Source organism: Malus sylvestris, chromosome 10 (assembly GCF_916048215.2).
Source record: "Malus sylvestris chromosome 10, drMalSylv7.2, whole genome shotgun sequence".
Lineage (NCBI taxonomy): Eukaryota > Viridiplantae > Streptophyta > Magnoliopsida > Rosales > Rosaceae > Malus > Malus sylvestris.
In genome coordinates, this window is record NC_062269.1 from 21,918,870 (window position 1) to 21,932,937 (window position 14,068).

The following is a 14,068-nucleotide window of genomic DNA, read 5'->3' on the forward strand; positions in this document are numbered from 1 at the left end:
ATGTTTTGGGTAGTTTTATGGTGTAGAATGGATGGGGAATGGTATGGAGAGGTTTAGGGCAAGTGTGGAGGAGTGTTTGATGGTTGGAGGATGGTAGAGAACTCGGCAAAGAGGGTGGAAGAAGGTGGAGTGGCTGTTATGTTTTCTGGGCACTAGAATGGTGTTTTTGGGGTGTTTGGCTGCCTAGGGTGTGCATGGACGAATTTTCTGTGATGAATGATGAATATGGGAGGTTCAACCCTTTGCCAAGGGTTGAAAACATGTATATATAGGCCTCAAAAACCCTAGAGAATCAGATTAGGCAGTGGGGGAAATGCACAGCAAGAAGGGTGAATTTGTGGTGTGCAATGGTCCAAGGATGAAAATGGAGCAATGATGCAAAGTATGGAGGGTAAAATGGAGTGGTATTTCAGCTAGGGAGCATGAATGATTGTGTTCATTGCATGGAAATGAAAAGGGGAGGTGAAATGTTTCAGAAATTAGTCAAAGGTGCAGCAACATGTGTTGCACACGGCATTGGATCCCAAATGTGGATGATGGAGCATCAATTGGTGCATGGAATGGTTGTGAAAGTTGTGTGAAATCTGATGGGTGAAGGGAACAAGAGGTATGCAGCAATTGAGTGTGATAATTGAGTGTATTGAGGAATGAAATCAGAAATATTTTAGGGGACAAGGATGATTAAGCATGCATGGGAATTCAAAGGGAATGCTATGTGGATTGCACGGCAAGGATGTGTGTCCTTTTGTGGCTGAGTTCTTGATCCTTTGTACACTAATTCTTCACATTCTTAGCCTCTTTAAGTCTTCAATTTCGTCCAAACCTTGGTTCCAAATATGTGACATGCATTCCAAGCTCCATTTTGCTCCAAAATGCATCTTCTTGCCTACTTTGTCCTTAAAATTTGAAAACACACGAAAATGACTTTAAACATTAAAATAACTAAGGAAACACGACATAAATGCACAAGAACAAGCCAACTAAGTCGCATAAATATGCTCCTATCAATGTGGTATAACCGTCTGAGTGAGTATTTGACTAGTTAGGGATATGTGAACAACGAACTATGCCCTTGTATGTTCATTAAGAAGTCACATTCCAGATTTGCGATTGTTGCAGTATATGTCGATAACATGAATCTTATCGAAACTCTTGAAGAGCTCGCAAGAACTGTCGCTCACCTGAAGTCGGAATTTGAGATGAAAGATTTAGGTAAGACTCAATATTATCTCGGTCTCGAGATAAAGCATTGTTTGGATGGAATCCTAGTACATCAATTGAACTACACCCAGAAGGTGTTGCGTCGCTTTAATGAGTATAAAGCGAAGCCTTCGAGTACTCCTACAGTCGTTCGATCGCTGGATGCAAAATGAGATCCCTTCAGTCCGAAGGAGGATGATGAAAAGATTTTGGAGCCTGAAGTTCCTTATCTAAGTGTGATAGGCGCTTTATTGTACTTAGCTCAATGCACTAGACCTGACATCTCCTTCGATGTTAATCTTTTGGCAAGATACAGTAATGCACCTACACGCAAACATTGGATTGGGGTGAAAGACATCTTCTGTTACCTTACAGGTACTACGGATTTGGGCTTGTTCTATCCTTACAGATCCTCGAGTGATGCCGCACCCTCTGCTTCTCGAGTCGATTCTCGCCTTGTTGGTTATGCCGACACAGGATACTTGTCTAATCCGCACAAGGCGCGTTCTCAAACGGGTTATGTCTTTACCGTTAGAGGCACCGCAATCTCTTGGAGGTCAACTAAACAGACCTTAGTTGCCATTTCGTCTAACCATGTTGAAATTCTTGCCTTACATGAAGCAACTCGAGAATGCTTTTGGTTGATAGTAGTATTGGGCCATATTCGAAGCTCATGCGATTTTTATCCCGTCGTTGATGTCCCAAAGACAATCTTTGAAGACAACGCAGCATGCATCGAACAGCTCAAGAATGGTTATATAAAAAGAGACAGCACCAAGCACTTTGCGTCGAAGTTCTTCTTTTCACATCAACAATAAGAGCATCAGAAGATTGAAGTCACGCAAATCCGTTCACAAGACAATATGGCCGACCTCTTCACCAAATCACTGCCGAATACGACGTTTCAGAAGCTTGTTTATGGAATTGGTATGCGTAAACTTTCTGAGTTGTAACATTGCTATTTCTCTTTGGAATTGTGTCAAACTCAGGGGGAGTATCCTCAAGATACTTGCTTGATCTTAATGTACTTTTTTCCTTACGATTAGGAGCATTTTTCCCACTGGGTTTTTGCTACCTAACTAGGTTTTAACGAGGCACCCACCTCAGGCTGGTCATATCCCTGATGACGTATCGTAGACGTTTCTTTTGACTTTGCATTTCTCACGCATTTTTCCTTAGACTATGGATTTTGTCCCTCCTCAGGTTTTTGCCATAGCCTTAGGGTTTTTTAGTGAGACTTACTACTTATGCAAGTTTTTACCTTATTGAAAATAAGCGTTGTTCCTTAGAATCAGTGTCGACGAGTCGACTTCCTCAACTTCTGCATGATGCTAAATCTACCTTGAGTATTTACACACTCAAGGGGTAATGTTGTAAACTTTCCCTATTTAAGTGTGATTGTGTAAATCCTAGATTAGATTTAATTCTAGTTATCCTTTCCTATTACAACTTGTATTACTTGGGGAAGAAGGAATATCTTTTCTTCTTTTACTACTATAAATAAATGCACAATGTAGGAGGGATAACAACACACATTCCCCTACAATTCTACAAACACATCCCTTTCAATCTCTCTACCCTTGCCGCCGGCCCTCTTTAACCTTATCAAATAAAATAGGCTACAACAAAAAAATATATTTTTTGCTAGTCCTTCTAAGACCTACTCCAACCCTTAGAGTAAAACTCAAATTGTAAGTTCTAAACTTATCCTAACTTGCTCCAACCCTTAAGGCAAATATGAGTTAAAACCTAAAACTCATTTCTGGGGCAAATTTAGTCCAGAATTCCCCATAGGTTAATGGGGCTGGCCCACTACATATGTGTATATTTTTTTAGTTTAATATTTATAAATTCATTGAATTCAACGGGCTAAGATCTAATTTGATCAAATCCAAAGGTAAAAAAAAAAAAAAAAAAATTCTAACAGTCCATATTTAAATCCAACGGTTAAAGTAATTAAAAATTTTATTTTATGTGTTTCGTATTGTTTCGTAGGCCGGTTTAGTGATTTTTCAATATTTATCGAAATCTAAATATTTTTTAGTTAAAATGTTCATAAAATTAAATTAGGATAGTCTACATAATTTTTTTTTAAGTTATTTTAAGAAAAAAATTATCCTAAATTCATTATTTAATAATTTCGGACTAAAAATTTAACCCAGAAGAGTTTGAGAAGAAAAACTATTTCTAAATTAAAAATTTTAGGTTTTAACTCAAATGTTAGAGATGGTCTAAAACAAAATATATCACTTCAAAGGGTACCAACAAACATGGGTTGGTATCCCTTTCGGCACCTTGCAAGCAGAACCTAGCAATTGGCACTCTCTAATGTCACAGTAAATTCTCTCTCAAACAACAATAGTCACCTTAAATTCTAAATTATGAGCCATACACGGCGACAAGAAAAATGAATCAAATGTTTCTAAGAGGATCTGGCTGCTCAATCCAAACTGAAAACTATTTTCATCTTGCGGCAGTTTTAGAATGTTGTGTGTTCTATAGACGCAACGAAACCTCGTAACTCCGGTCTAATCACTAGAGCAATGCCAACTCTTAAATATGTGAACAACAAAAAGAACTCCCGGTACATTACAAAGAAGAGTTCACAATAGTCCAACTGACGCACAATTCTTAAGTCTGTCAAAATTGCGTTACAAACACAAGGAGAAGAAAATCATCGTCGCGCAGAAGATACCCTCGTTATTTTCCATCATCCTGCTGATGATTCCCCCTTTCCTTCGCTCACAGTAACGAGTGCAAGGACGGGGTTCAAGTAGAAAATTATTCATACTTCTGGCTTCCTTTAGGTGCAGCAAACATTGATGAAACACCAACCCGCAAAAGACTAAAAACTTGGTTGTTTTCAAAGCCCTCTGCCATGTACAAACAATATCAATGACTGAAAGTGAACACTCGGCTTTATATTCAAAGCCCTCAACCATGCACAAACAATATAAAGTAAATGCGATGAGCATTGAACTACGAGCATGAGAACCTAAATAAGCAGAGAATGAGAGGCCAAGCAATCAACAACTTTGGCAGCATAAATGAATTTTCACACCCATATGGATAATTAAGACAAAGGCCTGACTGAAATAGGCGCAACACCGAGCCCAGTACCTTAACAAAACTAAATTTACCAATTGCCAATATATAGTTAAGAAGATAAAATCACTAGGATCAATGAAATACTATATTGAAATTATTTGAAACCAGCAGCTTAGAATCACTCACTTGTGGTGATGACCATCTCAAGATGAACTCCTCACTCACTCTTGATGAGACCTATACCGCAACACTTCCACTGCACAACTATCATCATTGCCCATACTGCAACTGTTGAGGAAAAGTGAACAACTTTCTGAGCAGAGGAACGAGGCCGATCAATGCTAATTGAAGCTGTTCTGAGCTATTTAAGCGCAAGCTGAGTTGTCCTGCCCCTCTATTGTTCAAATTGGCACGAGCAATCAGGTTTGTATGCCGTCCAACTGGAATCTGAGACTGTATATTGCACCCTATGGCAAGATCTCCATGCCAATCCATGACAGAGAGCCCAAGGGTTGATAGGGAACGACCCAAAGGATGGTCTTTGTCTCTCAACTGAGCCTCCAAACTACCACCATAAGCAACGTCACCACGCGCAGTCATTGCACCACCAGTCATAACCAATTGGAACCGTTTATTAGCAATAAATTTGTCTTCAACTTTCATACCAGCCGATACAGCATCACCCAGGAGAGTAACTGAGAGACCAGCAGTAGCCTTATTCTTCCTAAAGTTACTGATCCTTGTGTCACTTCGTAGAGTATAAGCCAAGTCCTTTCCAACAGTCTGCATATCAAACCCTAATGAAGTCGCTTTCCCTTCTCCATGCTTTATTGAAGTAGCAATTTCCATTTGGACATTGGCGTCCTTCTTATCCTTGGTAACCTGGCCAGAAAAAGATAAGGGTATCTTTTCTTTAACAACAAACAGTCTTTCTGCATTTATACCCTCATAACCAACATCATGATCCCAACCATGCTGTTCCAGAACAGGTCTTACGAGCCACTGGTTGGAGGAATCTAGATACCGGTAACGGTGAGTAGGATTATCAGAATCAAAGGAAGCCGGCAATGCCAAATCTGGCATGGGAATAGGTACAGATGCTGCACCAGAACTGTCTTCTTCTACATTTTCGACATAATCACTTGGCAGTTCGTTTGATGCAGCTGCCATTTTCTTCATCAACTTCCGTCGCTTTTTCTCCTCCTTCAACTGTTTCTTCATAAAGAGCTTTTCCCTGTACTCTAACTCATCAAAATATGCCTTTTTCTGTGCTTTTGAGAGTTTTTCCACCTGGGCCTTGGTCAAACGTCTGAATGGGGGCAATTCATCAAATTCTGATTCATCATCAGAATCTGAAGATTCATCCAGATCATCGTCTAGACTGTCATCATCACCAAACTGCTCCTCAGGCAGCTTCAACTGTGGTCTTGACTGAAGGAGTGATGAAAGCAAGAAAGGTAAAGGAGGTGCCCTAGTTCGAGTCGCAAAAGGTTTTCCAGGTGGACTATCTTGCAACTTCAATAATGCATTTGCTTCGGCCAGAATCTTGGATGCAAAGGAGAGCAATAACAAATGAGGTTTCCAAACCTGACCATTTGGCAGGACTCTTTGCCCAGCCCTATTAATTCTGCAAGCAGAGTGGTTCTCTACTAATGAAACAGGATTCATGAGGCGCATATCCCCAGCTGCCTGACGAATGGCTTGCTGAACAACATGAGATCGTGAAGTGACAAACATGTCATAACTAGAAGCGGCACCATTTGGGCCCTCAGGAGGAGCTGATCCAGCATGAGTCAGAACCACAATTGCATTGAACCATATAGAGGGCCCAAAAATGTCTGTGATGGTGCGCAAGAGTGGCATATCACTGAAATCCCTGCTCTGCATGTCCAACCTATCAAGATACAACACAATATCTGGAGGTGTTTTCTTGATAAAGCGCTTAACATTTAGGAGAGTCTTCTCATTCTGTCGCTGGTCCGACCAGGAAGGTAAAAGTCCAGGTGTGTCAATGACCCGTACCTTAATCCCTTGCACAGTACCCACAACATCTTGAACTTTCTTTGTCCCCATCTGAAAAGCATCAGTGGTGAACCTCTTTTCATCAAATATAGAATTGATGGTTGCACTTTTACCAACTCCTGACTTTCCAAGAACCATAATGGTACAAGCAAAATCAAGGGGTTCATTCCCTGATGCCTCAAGCTGTTCAGCCATGGCACTCGCACGGTCAAAACTAAAGGCACCAACACGACCCCCATTTCTACCACGCAGCTGCTCAGCTAATCCCAATCTGTACAAAACCTGAGCCACAACAACATTATGCGGAGTCTGCCCAAGTCTATGTGCAAGACGTAAAAATTTCACTCTTATCATCTGAAGCTTTTCACGAGTCTCATCAGACTCCTCTGTCTCTCCATTAACGGGGTCCTCAATTTGCTGGTTTTGAGCATGAGATACTGTACCATTTACTCGAGGATGCTGGACCACCCTAGGCGCAGGTTCCAATAGTGGGGCAGCACGCCCAAGGCCAGCTGGCCGAGCAGGAGGGGGACTTGGTTGTGTAGAATTTCCAGATGAAGAAAGAGTTGATACAGGTTGAATCTCTTGTTCTTTGTTCACTTTTGTGACTCCCTTTTCTGCCTGAATGTTTTCTTTCTTTTCAGGCTCTTCAGGCACAGCAATGTTGTCACGAACTTCAGGAGCAATTTCATCAGCTCGCTGAGGTTGATCATCTTTGTTACTTTGTGCTCTCAAATTAGTGGCACCATCCTGAATCTTCTCTGTCTTCTCAGCTGCAGATCTTTCAGAAAGAGCTGAGATCTCCCTTTCTGACGTAACAATCATTTCCTCACTATCCTCCCCAGACAGTTGTTTATCAGATGAAATGCTTTTTGGTTCAGATTTTTCCTCGTGATGCTCTGAACCCAGCACAGTGAAAGAGTCTTTCACTTCTCCATTACTGAAACCTTGATGTTCTGCATCTGTAAAAGTCAAAGTATCTCTCAGTTCTTCAGTCTTATTATACTCCTGCTTTTCTTCAATGCCAAGCGTGGCATCATTTGATTCAGCACTATCACCTTCCTGATGCACTGTATCCATGTTTCTATCAAGCAGTTCCACACCGTTATCATCTTCAAGCTTCAAAGGAACGCCATCTGAAGCACTTAGTAGATCCACAGTCTTCTCATCCTGATTCTCTATGCTCAAGGAATTCTCCTCTAACTCCTGACCATTACCAGCTTCCTTCAAAATCTCCTTATTAAATTCAGTTACTTGAGGAGAATCAAGATCTTCAGTATCTAATTTTTCATCTGTAGATACTGGCTCTGAAGTTGAATTATCAAGATCATCCTTCTCGGGCTCCTTATTTTCAAGAACAACATTAGGCTTTGAATCAACCTCACCCACATTTGTCAAACCTACTATTTCCGCACCAGTAATAATCTCAGATACTTCTTTCACCTCAACGTCTTGGCTCCCCACCAAGCCATCTGCAAGTCCATTTAATTCAAAATTGTCTTTTTCAAACTTCACATTCTCGAGATCTACAGACTTTACATCAGCCTCATCCCCACCTGTCAAACTTGATATTCCTCCACCAGCCTCAACCTGAGTAACTTCTTTTACTGCATCTTCTTGGCTGCCCACCAACCCATCATCTGTCAATCCATTTGTTTCCTCAGTGACTGCTTCCTTTTTAGTCTGTTCATCATCAATTCCGCCTGCCACTCCAACTTCATCATCGCTGTTCCCACCTACAAGATTTTCCACCTTCACTTCAGCATCATCATCATCAGATTTCCCAACCTCATCAGGAACTTCAATTGCCTCTTCAAATGTATCGACACTAGGACTCTCAATAAGAGACGCCAACCCCAAGCCACCAACCGTCTCAGTCTCTCTTTCTTCACCAACAACAACAGCATCCACTAAATCAACTTTACTGCCCTGCTCCTGCGAATTCTCCTGCGTCTCTATCGCCTCCTCGAAAACCTCATCTTCCGCATCATCCTTGAGTCCATTAGACCCCTCTACAACCCTCTCCTCAACAACCTTAACATCCACACCCTTGTTCTCCCCCACTTCAGACCCACCAGCAATCTTATCACCATTTTCCATCCCCAAATCCTCAATATGCAGCCTCAAAACCCTAGATTCACTAAAACCCAGAAGAAGAAAAAAAGCCAATTATCAGATTATTCAATTCAAATCACCAAACCCCCCCCCCCCCCCCCAAAAAAAAAAAATAATCACAACTGAAAAAGACTCCAAATTTTCCAACAAAAGAGCATTCAAACAATTCCATTAACATTTCCAGTATGTACCTATCAATCACTGATAACAAAAAACAATTGAAACGAAACACCCCAGATCCTACCTTGAATTTTCATTAGGGTTTATGCAGAAAAAGGAATTAAAAAAACAATACGAGATAAATTAAATGAATGCATAAAGGAGATTAATTAACCAATAAAAAGCGGATAAAAAGCTTACCAGGTTTTCTGGGTTGACAGAGATGAAGGCTCTGCCTTTCGTCTCGCTTCGATTCAGAGAGGAGAGAGAGAGAGGGAGAGAGAGGGAGAGACTGAGGCTCCGGGATTTTCTTCTATTTGTGTATTAGATATCCCTACTAGGCTTAAACCAGCAGAGTAATTAAGGATAAGAGTCTGATGGACGGTCAACAATGATTGTGGGGATTTGATCTGACGGTCAAGAATCTTACATCGATATCATCGTAAAAGTCGTTGATCGGGATGACGTGGACGAGAAACTGGAGAAAGGGTTTCCTCTTTGGGTCTACTATTTACCCTTTGGGCTTTGCGCACGTGCGGATCAGCTGCCGGTTTGGTAGCTCTTTCAATTGTCACGTGACTTGTGCCCACCGTCCGATTGACGACTCGATGATCAACACTTTTGATTGATCACGGATTCACGATGAGAGGTGGGAAAATGTTTTTTTTTTTTTTTTTCTTTTTTTTTTTTCTGAGAACAATCGGTATTATCTACAAGAATAGGGTGAGCTTAATCTTAAAATGAACTCTTAATAATATGGTTCAAATTTGTCTTTAGGAGAATTAAACCTAAAACCTCTCACTTACAAATAAAAATAAAAAGGAATACCATTAGATTTTAGTATCAAGTGACGGAAAATGTTTGTTTGCTTGTACATTTTAGATGAATGATATCACGTGGGAAACTTAGGGCACCATTTTCGAAGCATGTTGCATGAGCCCCTCTCCTCTCTGTCACTTTATTTTTTGAGTTTTTAAAGTTCAAATAGACCCTAAAATTGAATTAATTCCTTAATTTGATTTCTGACATTAAAAATCGATAAAAGTGATCTTTAAATTTGTTTACCATAAATTATTTTGGTCATTCTCTGAAAAATTTGTCAATATTCTAGTTAAATTGTCACATGAACGACCACGTGACTTCTTTTTTATAGATATTTTTTATCAATCCAACCTCTCCACTTATTGAGGATATTGACAAATTTTTCATGGAATGACAATAGTTTACGATAGAGAAATATAAATACTACTTCTATCGATTTTCATTATTAGAGAATGATAAACTATGTCAATCCCAAAAAATATTTTAACTAAAAAGGCTTATTTTTATTGAACTATTTGCCCTTGGGTTGTTGGATCTTTTGAATAGAAAAATGTGGTGGAGGAAAATGATTTCTCCACTTAACAAAGAGAAAAAAAAAACTTATCTAAAAAGTCACTCCAATTAGATCTTCACATTGAAAATAGTATTCAAGTATTTGCTTTAGAGTTTGGGCAGTTCACATTTGTGATTAGAGCTGGTTTGGGTCGGGATCCCTAGCTGAAACCCCCAACCTAAATTCCAAATCAAATCATTTCGGGATGGGATTTTATATCCCAAAACCGAACCGAAACTATTCAATTCCCGAAATTCAGGATTCCCGAAACTGTTTTGGGATTTTCGGGTCACTTCGGGATTGGGCTTTGAAGCCCAAAATGTTGGGCTTTTTTAACTTTTTACAATTTTAAGCTCTTTAAACAGTAAGCCCACCCATTTTTCAAGAAAAAAAAAAGTTAACAATTGCAGGCTTGCAGCCCACTGCTTGCAACCCACCTGTTTCACAATCTCATCTCATAATTTCAATTTCATCTTAATCAAAGTTCACCACAATCTCATCTCATAATTTCAATTTTCATACCAAGCAAGCAACAACTAACAAGTTAAGCTTAAGTTCACAATTGTCTACCAAACTAGTTAATTAAAAATGCATGCAACCAAAATGAAATAAGTTAAGTTTTACAAACCAAACTTCCGAATGAATTTAGATTAAGTTACAAACCAAAAGCAAAACATAGTTTATAAGCAAAAAAGTGCATGCAACCAAAATGAAGCTTAAGTAAGTTCATTCCCTTTCGCCCTTTTCGCCCCTTCCCCTTGTTGATGAATGATCTGTTGCCGTTAATGGTGGACCCCTTCCTCTTGTTGATAATTGGACCCCTTCCTCTATTTCTTCTAACCCTATATCAGCATCCATATCCGGATCATCATCACAATAATCTTCATAGTATTTAGTTCGAATGTACTGTGGCTTTCGTTTTACTAAAACCGAGGTTGATGTGGGAGGTAGACTTGGAGAAAACAATTTGAAACCATTAATATGCTTTGGAATAACAAAGGTTTTGTATTTTAATTACTTAGGAATTTGTTAAGTTATTTTGGGAGTTGTAAGGGTGTTATGGAAACTTGAGGTCTATTAATTTGTAAACGCTTATAAATATTGTACTAGAAAGCCTTGAATGACAGATTTGAATGAATTAAAATTGTATTTGCCTTGTGCATTTGAAGAGTGATTTCTCCTTCTAAAATCAAGGATTTGGCTTGGTCATGTGAGCAAATCCACGATTAGCGACATGAGTGAGCTCCGTTGCTCCTGGTTGAGCAAATCTCAGGTTATCATCCCCCGTCCCTCCGAGACTCCCTTAGTTTTTCCTGCATCAGAGGTCCTAGGTGTACTAGTAGATTGTGATTGGCTATCACTACCACTACCACTACCAGACCCGTCCATCCTGACAATGCACAATAATATATCACAACCACAGTTCAGCATATATAATATTCATATATCTCATATACTGATCAAACACATAAACTGATCAGACCTATAAACCACAGTTTAGCATATATATTACAACCACAGTCCATTCTGCAATTTCACTACCAGACCCAAAAACTGATCAAACACATAAATATATCACTACCAGACCCATAAACAGATCAAACACATAAATATTTCACTGATTCATTCGCATACATTTATTGTAAGCTGGAGATTGCACATTCCATTTTTCAGGAATCTGTTTCCAGGTCTTATAGGGTGCGTTTGTTGCGCCGGACTGTCTCGGACTGGACTAGCTGCCGGGACTAAGCTGGACTGGCTTAGACTGGACTAAGCTGGACTAATTTAGTGAAGCGTTTGGTGTAATGTCGGACTAAGAAGCAGGATAAGAAAAACAGTACTGTTCACCAGATTTGTGTTTGCTTAGACTAGGACTACAAATTTTTGCCATTGTGTAATAGAGTTATGCTACAAATCTCATGATATGGGTTAATTGGAGCATATTTTTGCCATGTATATTATGAATCTTAAAAAAAATTGACAATTGTTTTGTTTCTATTACCTGCTAATAGAATTGGGTTTAATTTGCAAATGTAGCTTGGTTTAAACTCTATCACCCAACAGAAGAAAAATAATAGTGCCCAATACATGCAACTTCAACAAATACAAGTACATAAGAAGATCTCCATAATTTAGAAAATCTTAGTTAACATTAGTTAACATTAGCCAAAATAGATCTCCATAATTTACAAAATGGCTAGTTAACATAGGCCAAAATACTAGTGCAAAGCTAAGTTATAAGCCATAACATAAGATTGTATGATTAATAAAATACATCCATGTTAACATTAATAAAATACATCCATGTTAACATTAGCCAAAATCTTCATCCGCTTGCGTTGTCGCTTAAAAGCCTTTGGACGAACACTTTCTTGAGTTCCGGTTTGATTGCCCTGCACACACACACACACACACACTGCATACATACACACACACACACACACATTGCATACATACATACACACACACACACACACACACACACACTGCATACATACACACACACACACGGCATACATACATACACACACACACACACACTGCATACATACACACACACACACACACACATTGCATACATACACACACACACACGGCATACATACATACACACACACACACATTGCATACACACACACACACTGCATACACACTCACACACTGCATACACACTCACACACATACTCACACGGACATACACACTCTCACACACGGACATACACTCACACACACCCTGCCTACATACATACATACATACACACACACTGCATACATACACACACACACACTGCACACACACTGCATACATACACACACACACACACACACGGCATACATACACACACACACACACTGGTCAGATGCACACACTGCACTCACACGGACATACACACTCTCACACACACCCTGCATACATACATACACTGCATACATAATCAAATTGTACAACTTAAGTTGGTTCAAACTTACACACAATACACAAACACACACACACACACACACACACACAATACACACACACACACACACACACGGCCACAATACACAAACACACACACACACACACACACACACACACAATACACACACACACTACACAAACACACACACACACACAATACACACACACACTACACAAACACACACACACACACACACACACACACACACGGACACAATACACAAACACACACACCCACACACACAATACACACACACACTACACAAACACACACACACACATATTACACTTACACACACACATATTACATACACACACACACACACACAGATTACACAGAGAGAGAGGGAGAGAGATTACATACATACAAACACACACACACACACAAAGATTACACACACACACACACACAGATTACACAGAGAGAGAGGGAGAGAGATTACATACATACAAACACACACACACACACAAAGATTACACACACACACACACACAGATTACACAGAGAGAGAGAGAGATTACATACACACAGATTACACACACACACACACAGAGAGTATACACACACAGATTACATACACACACATATTACACTTACACACACACAGATTACACACACAGATGCACACACACAGATTACACACCCAAATTTTTACTTGGATGCTCTACCAGGCCAAATCAGTCTTTCAATCTCAGCCGTTTAAGAAAATGCATTGGTTCCCAGATTGGACCACATCATCTACCAATCTTCTTCCCCACAAAAACAAAAATAACTCAAATAAAGAAAAAAACCCATTTAACAGAAAACCAGCGGTGGCGCCTGGGGTGCTTACGACGGCCGCCAGCAAAGTAGTGAATGTTGCAGCAAATTAAAGAAAAAAAAACATTTTACCAAAAACCAGTGCAATCGGCTACCATGCATGCCTCTTCGAGTCCAAAACATTCAACAATCAGCTTAATTGACTTCATAAACTATCAAAAAATTCGAATTGACCCATAAAAAAAATCCAAAAATAAAAAATCCCCAAAATAGACGAGGATCACAGCCCAAAAACCCGAATTTCTCAAAAACCCAGAAACAAAAAAGCTGGAAGAAGGCGGCATTACCTCAACTTGGGCACCAACGAGAAGCTTTCGTCGATGAGGGTGAGGAGGACGACGACGAGGAAGCAGGGCAAGATCGACGA

The 14,068-nt window shown here is 39.8% G+C and overlaps 1 protein-coding gene across 2 annotated transcripts; it reads right to left on the reverse strand.

Moving 5' to 3' along the window:
* Positions 1–3,541: 3,541 nt before the first annotated feature.
* Positions 3,542–8,874, reverse strand: LOC126585818 (translocase of chloroplast 120, chloroplastic-like). 2 transcript variants are annotated; one of them, XR_007610657.1, is made up of 3 exons: positions 8,746–8,874; positions 4,435–8,410; positions 3,542–4,073 (listed from the first exon to the last, which is right to left on the reverse strand). XR_007610657.1 is itself a non-coding variant. In XM_050250366.1 (2 exons), exon 2 carries the CDS (start codon positions 8,368–8,370, stop codon positions 4,519–4,521), a length of 3,852 nt encoding a protein of 1,283 aa, XP_050106323.1. In that variant the 5' UTR covers positions 8,371–8,410; positions 8,746–8,874; the 3' UTR covers positions 4,212–4,518. The 2 variants fall into 2 exon arrangements, 1 of the variants encoding a protein (XP_050106323.1); XM_050250366.1 differs by lacking the exon at positions 3,542–4,073 and having other exon boundaries at positions 4,212–8,410.
* Positions 8,875–14,068: the final 5,194 nt, after the last annotated feature.

Coding starts and splice junctions, on each gene's coding strand:
- LOC126585818 (XM_050250366.1), bottom strand. CDS start 8,370: ATGGAAAATGGTGATAAGATTGCTGGTGGGTCTGAAGTGGGGGAGAAC.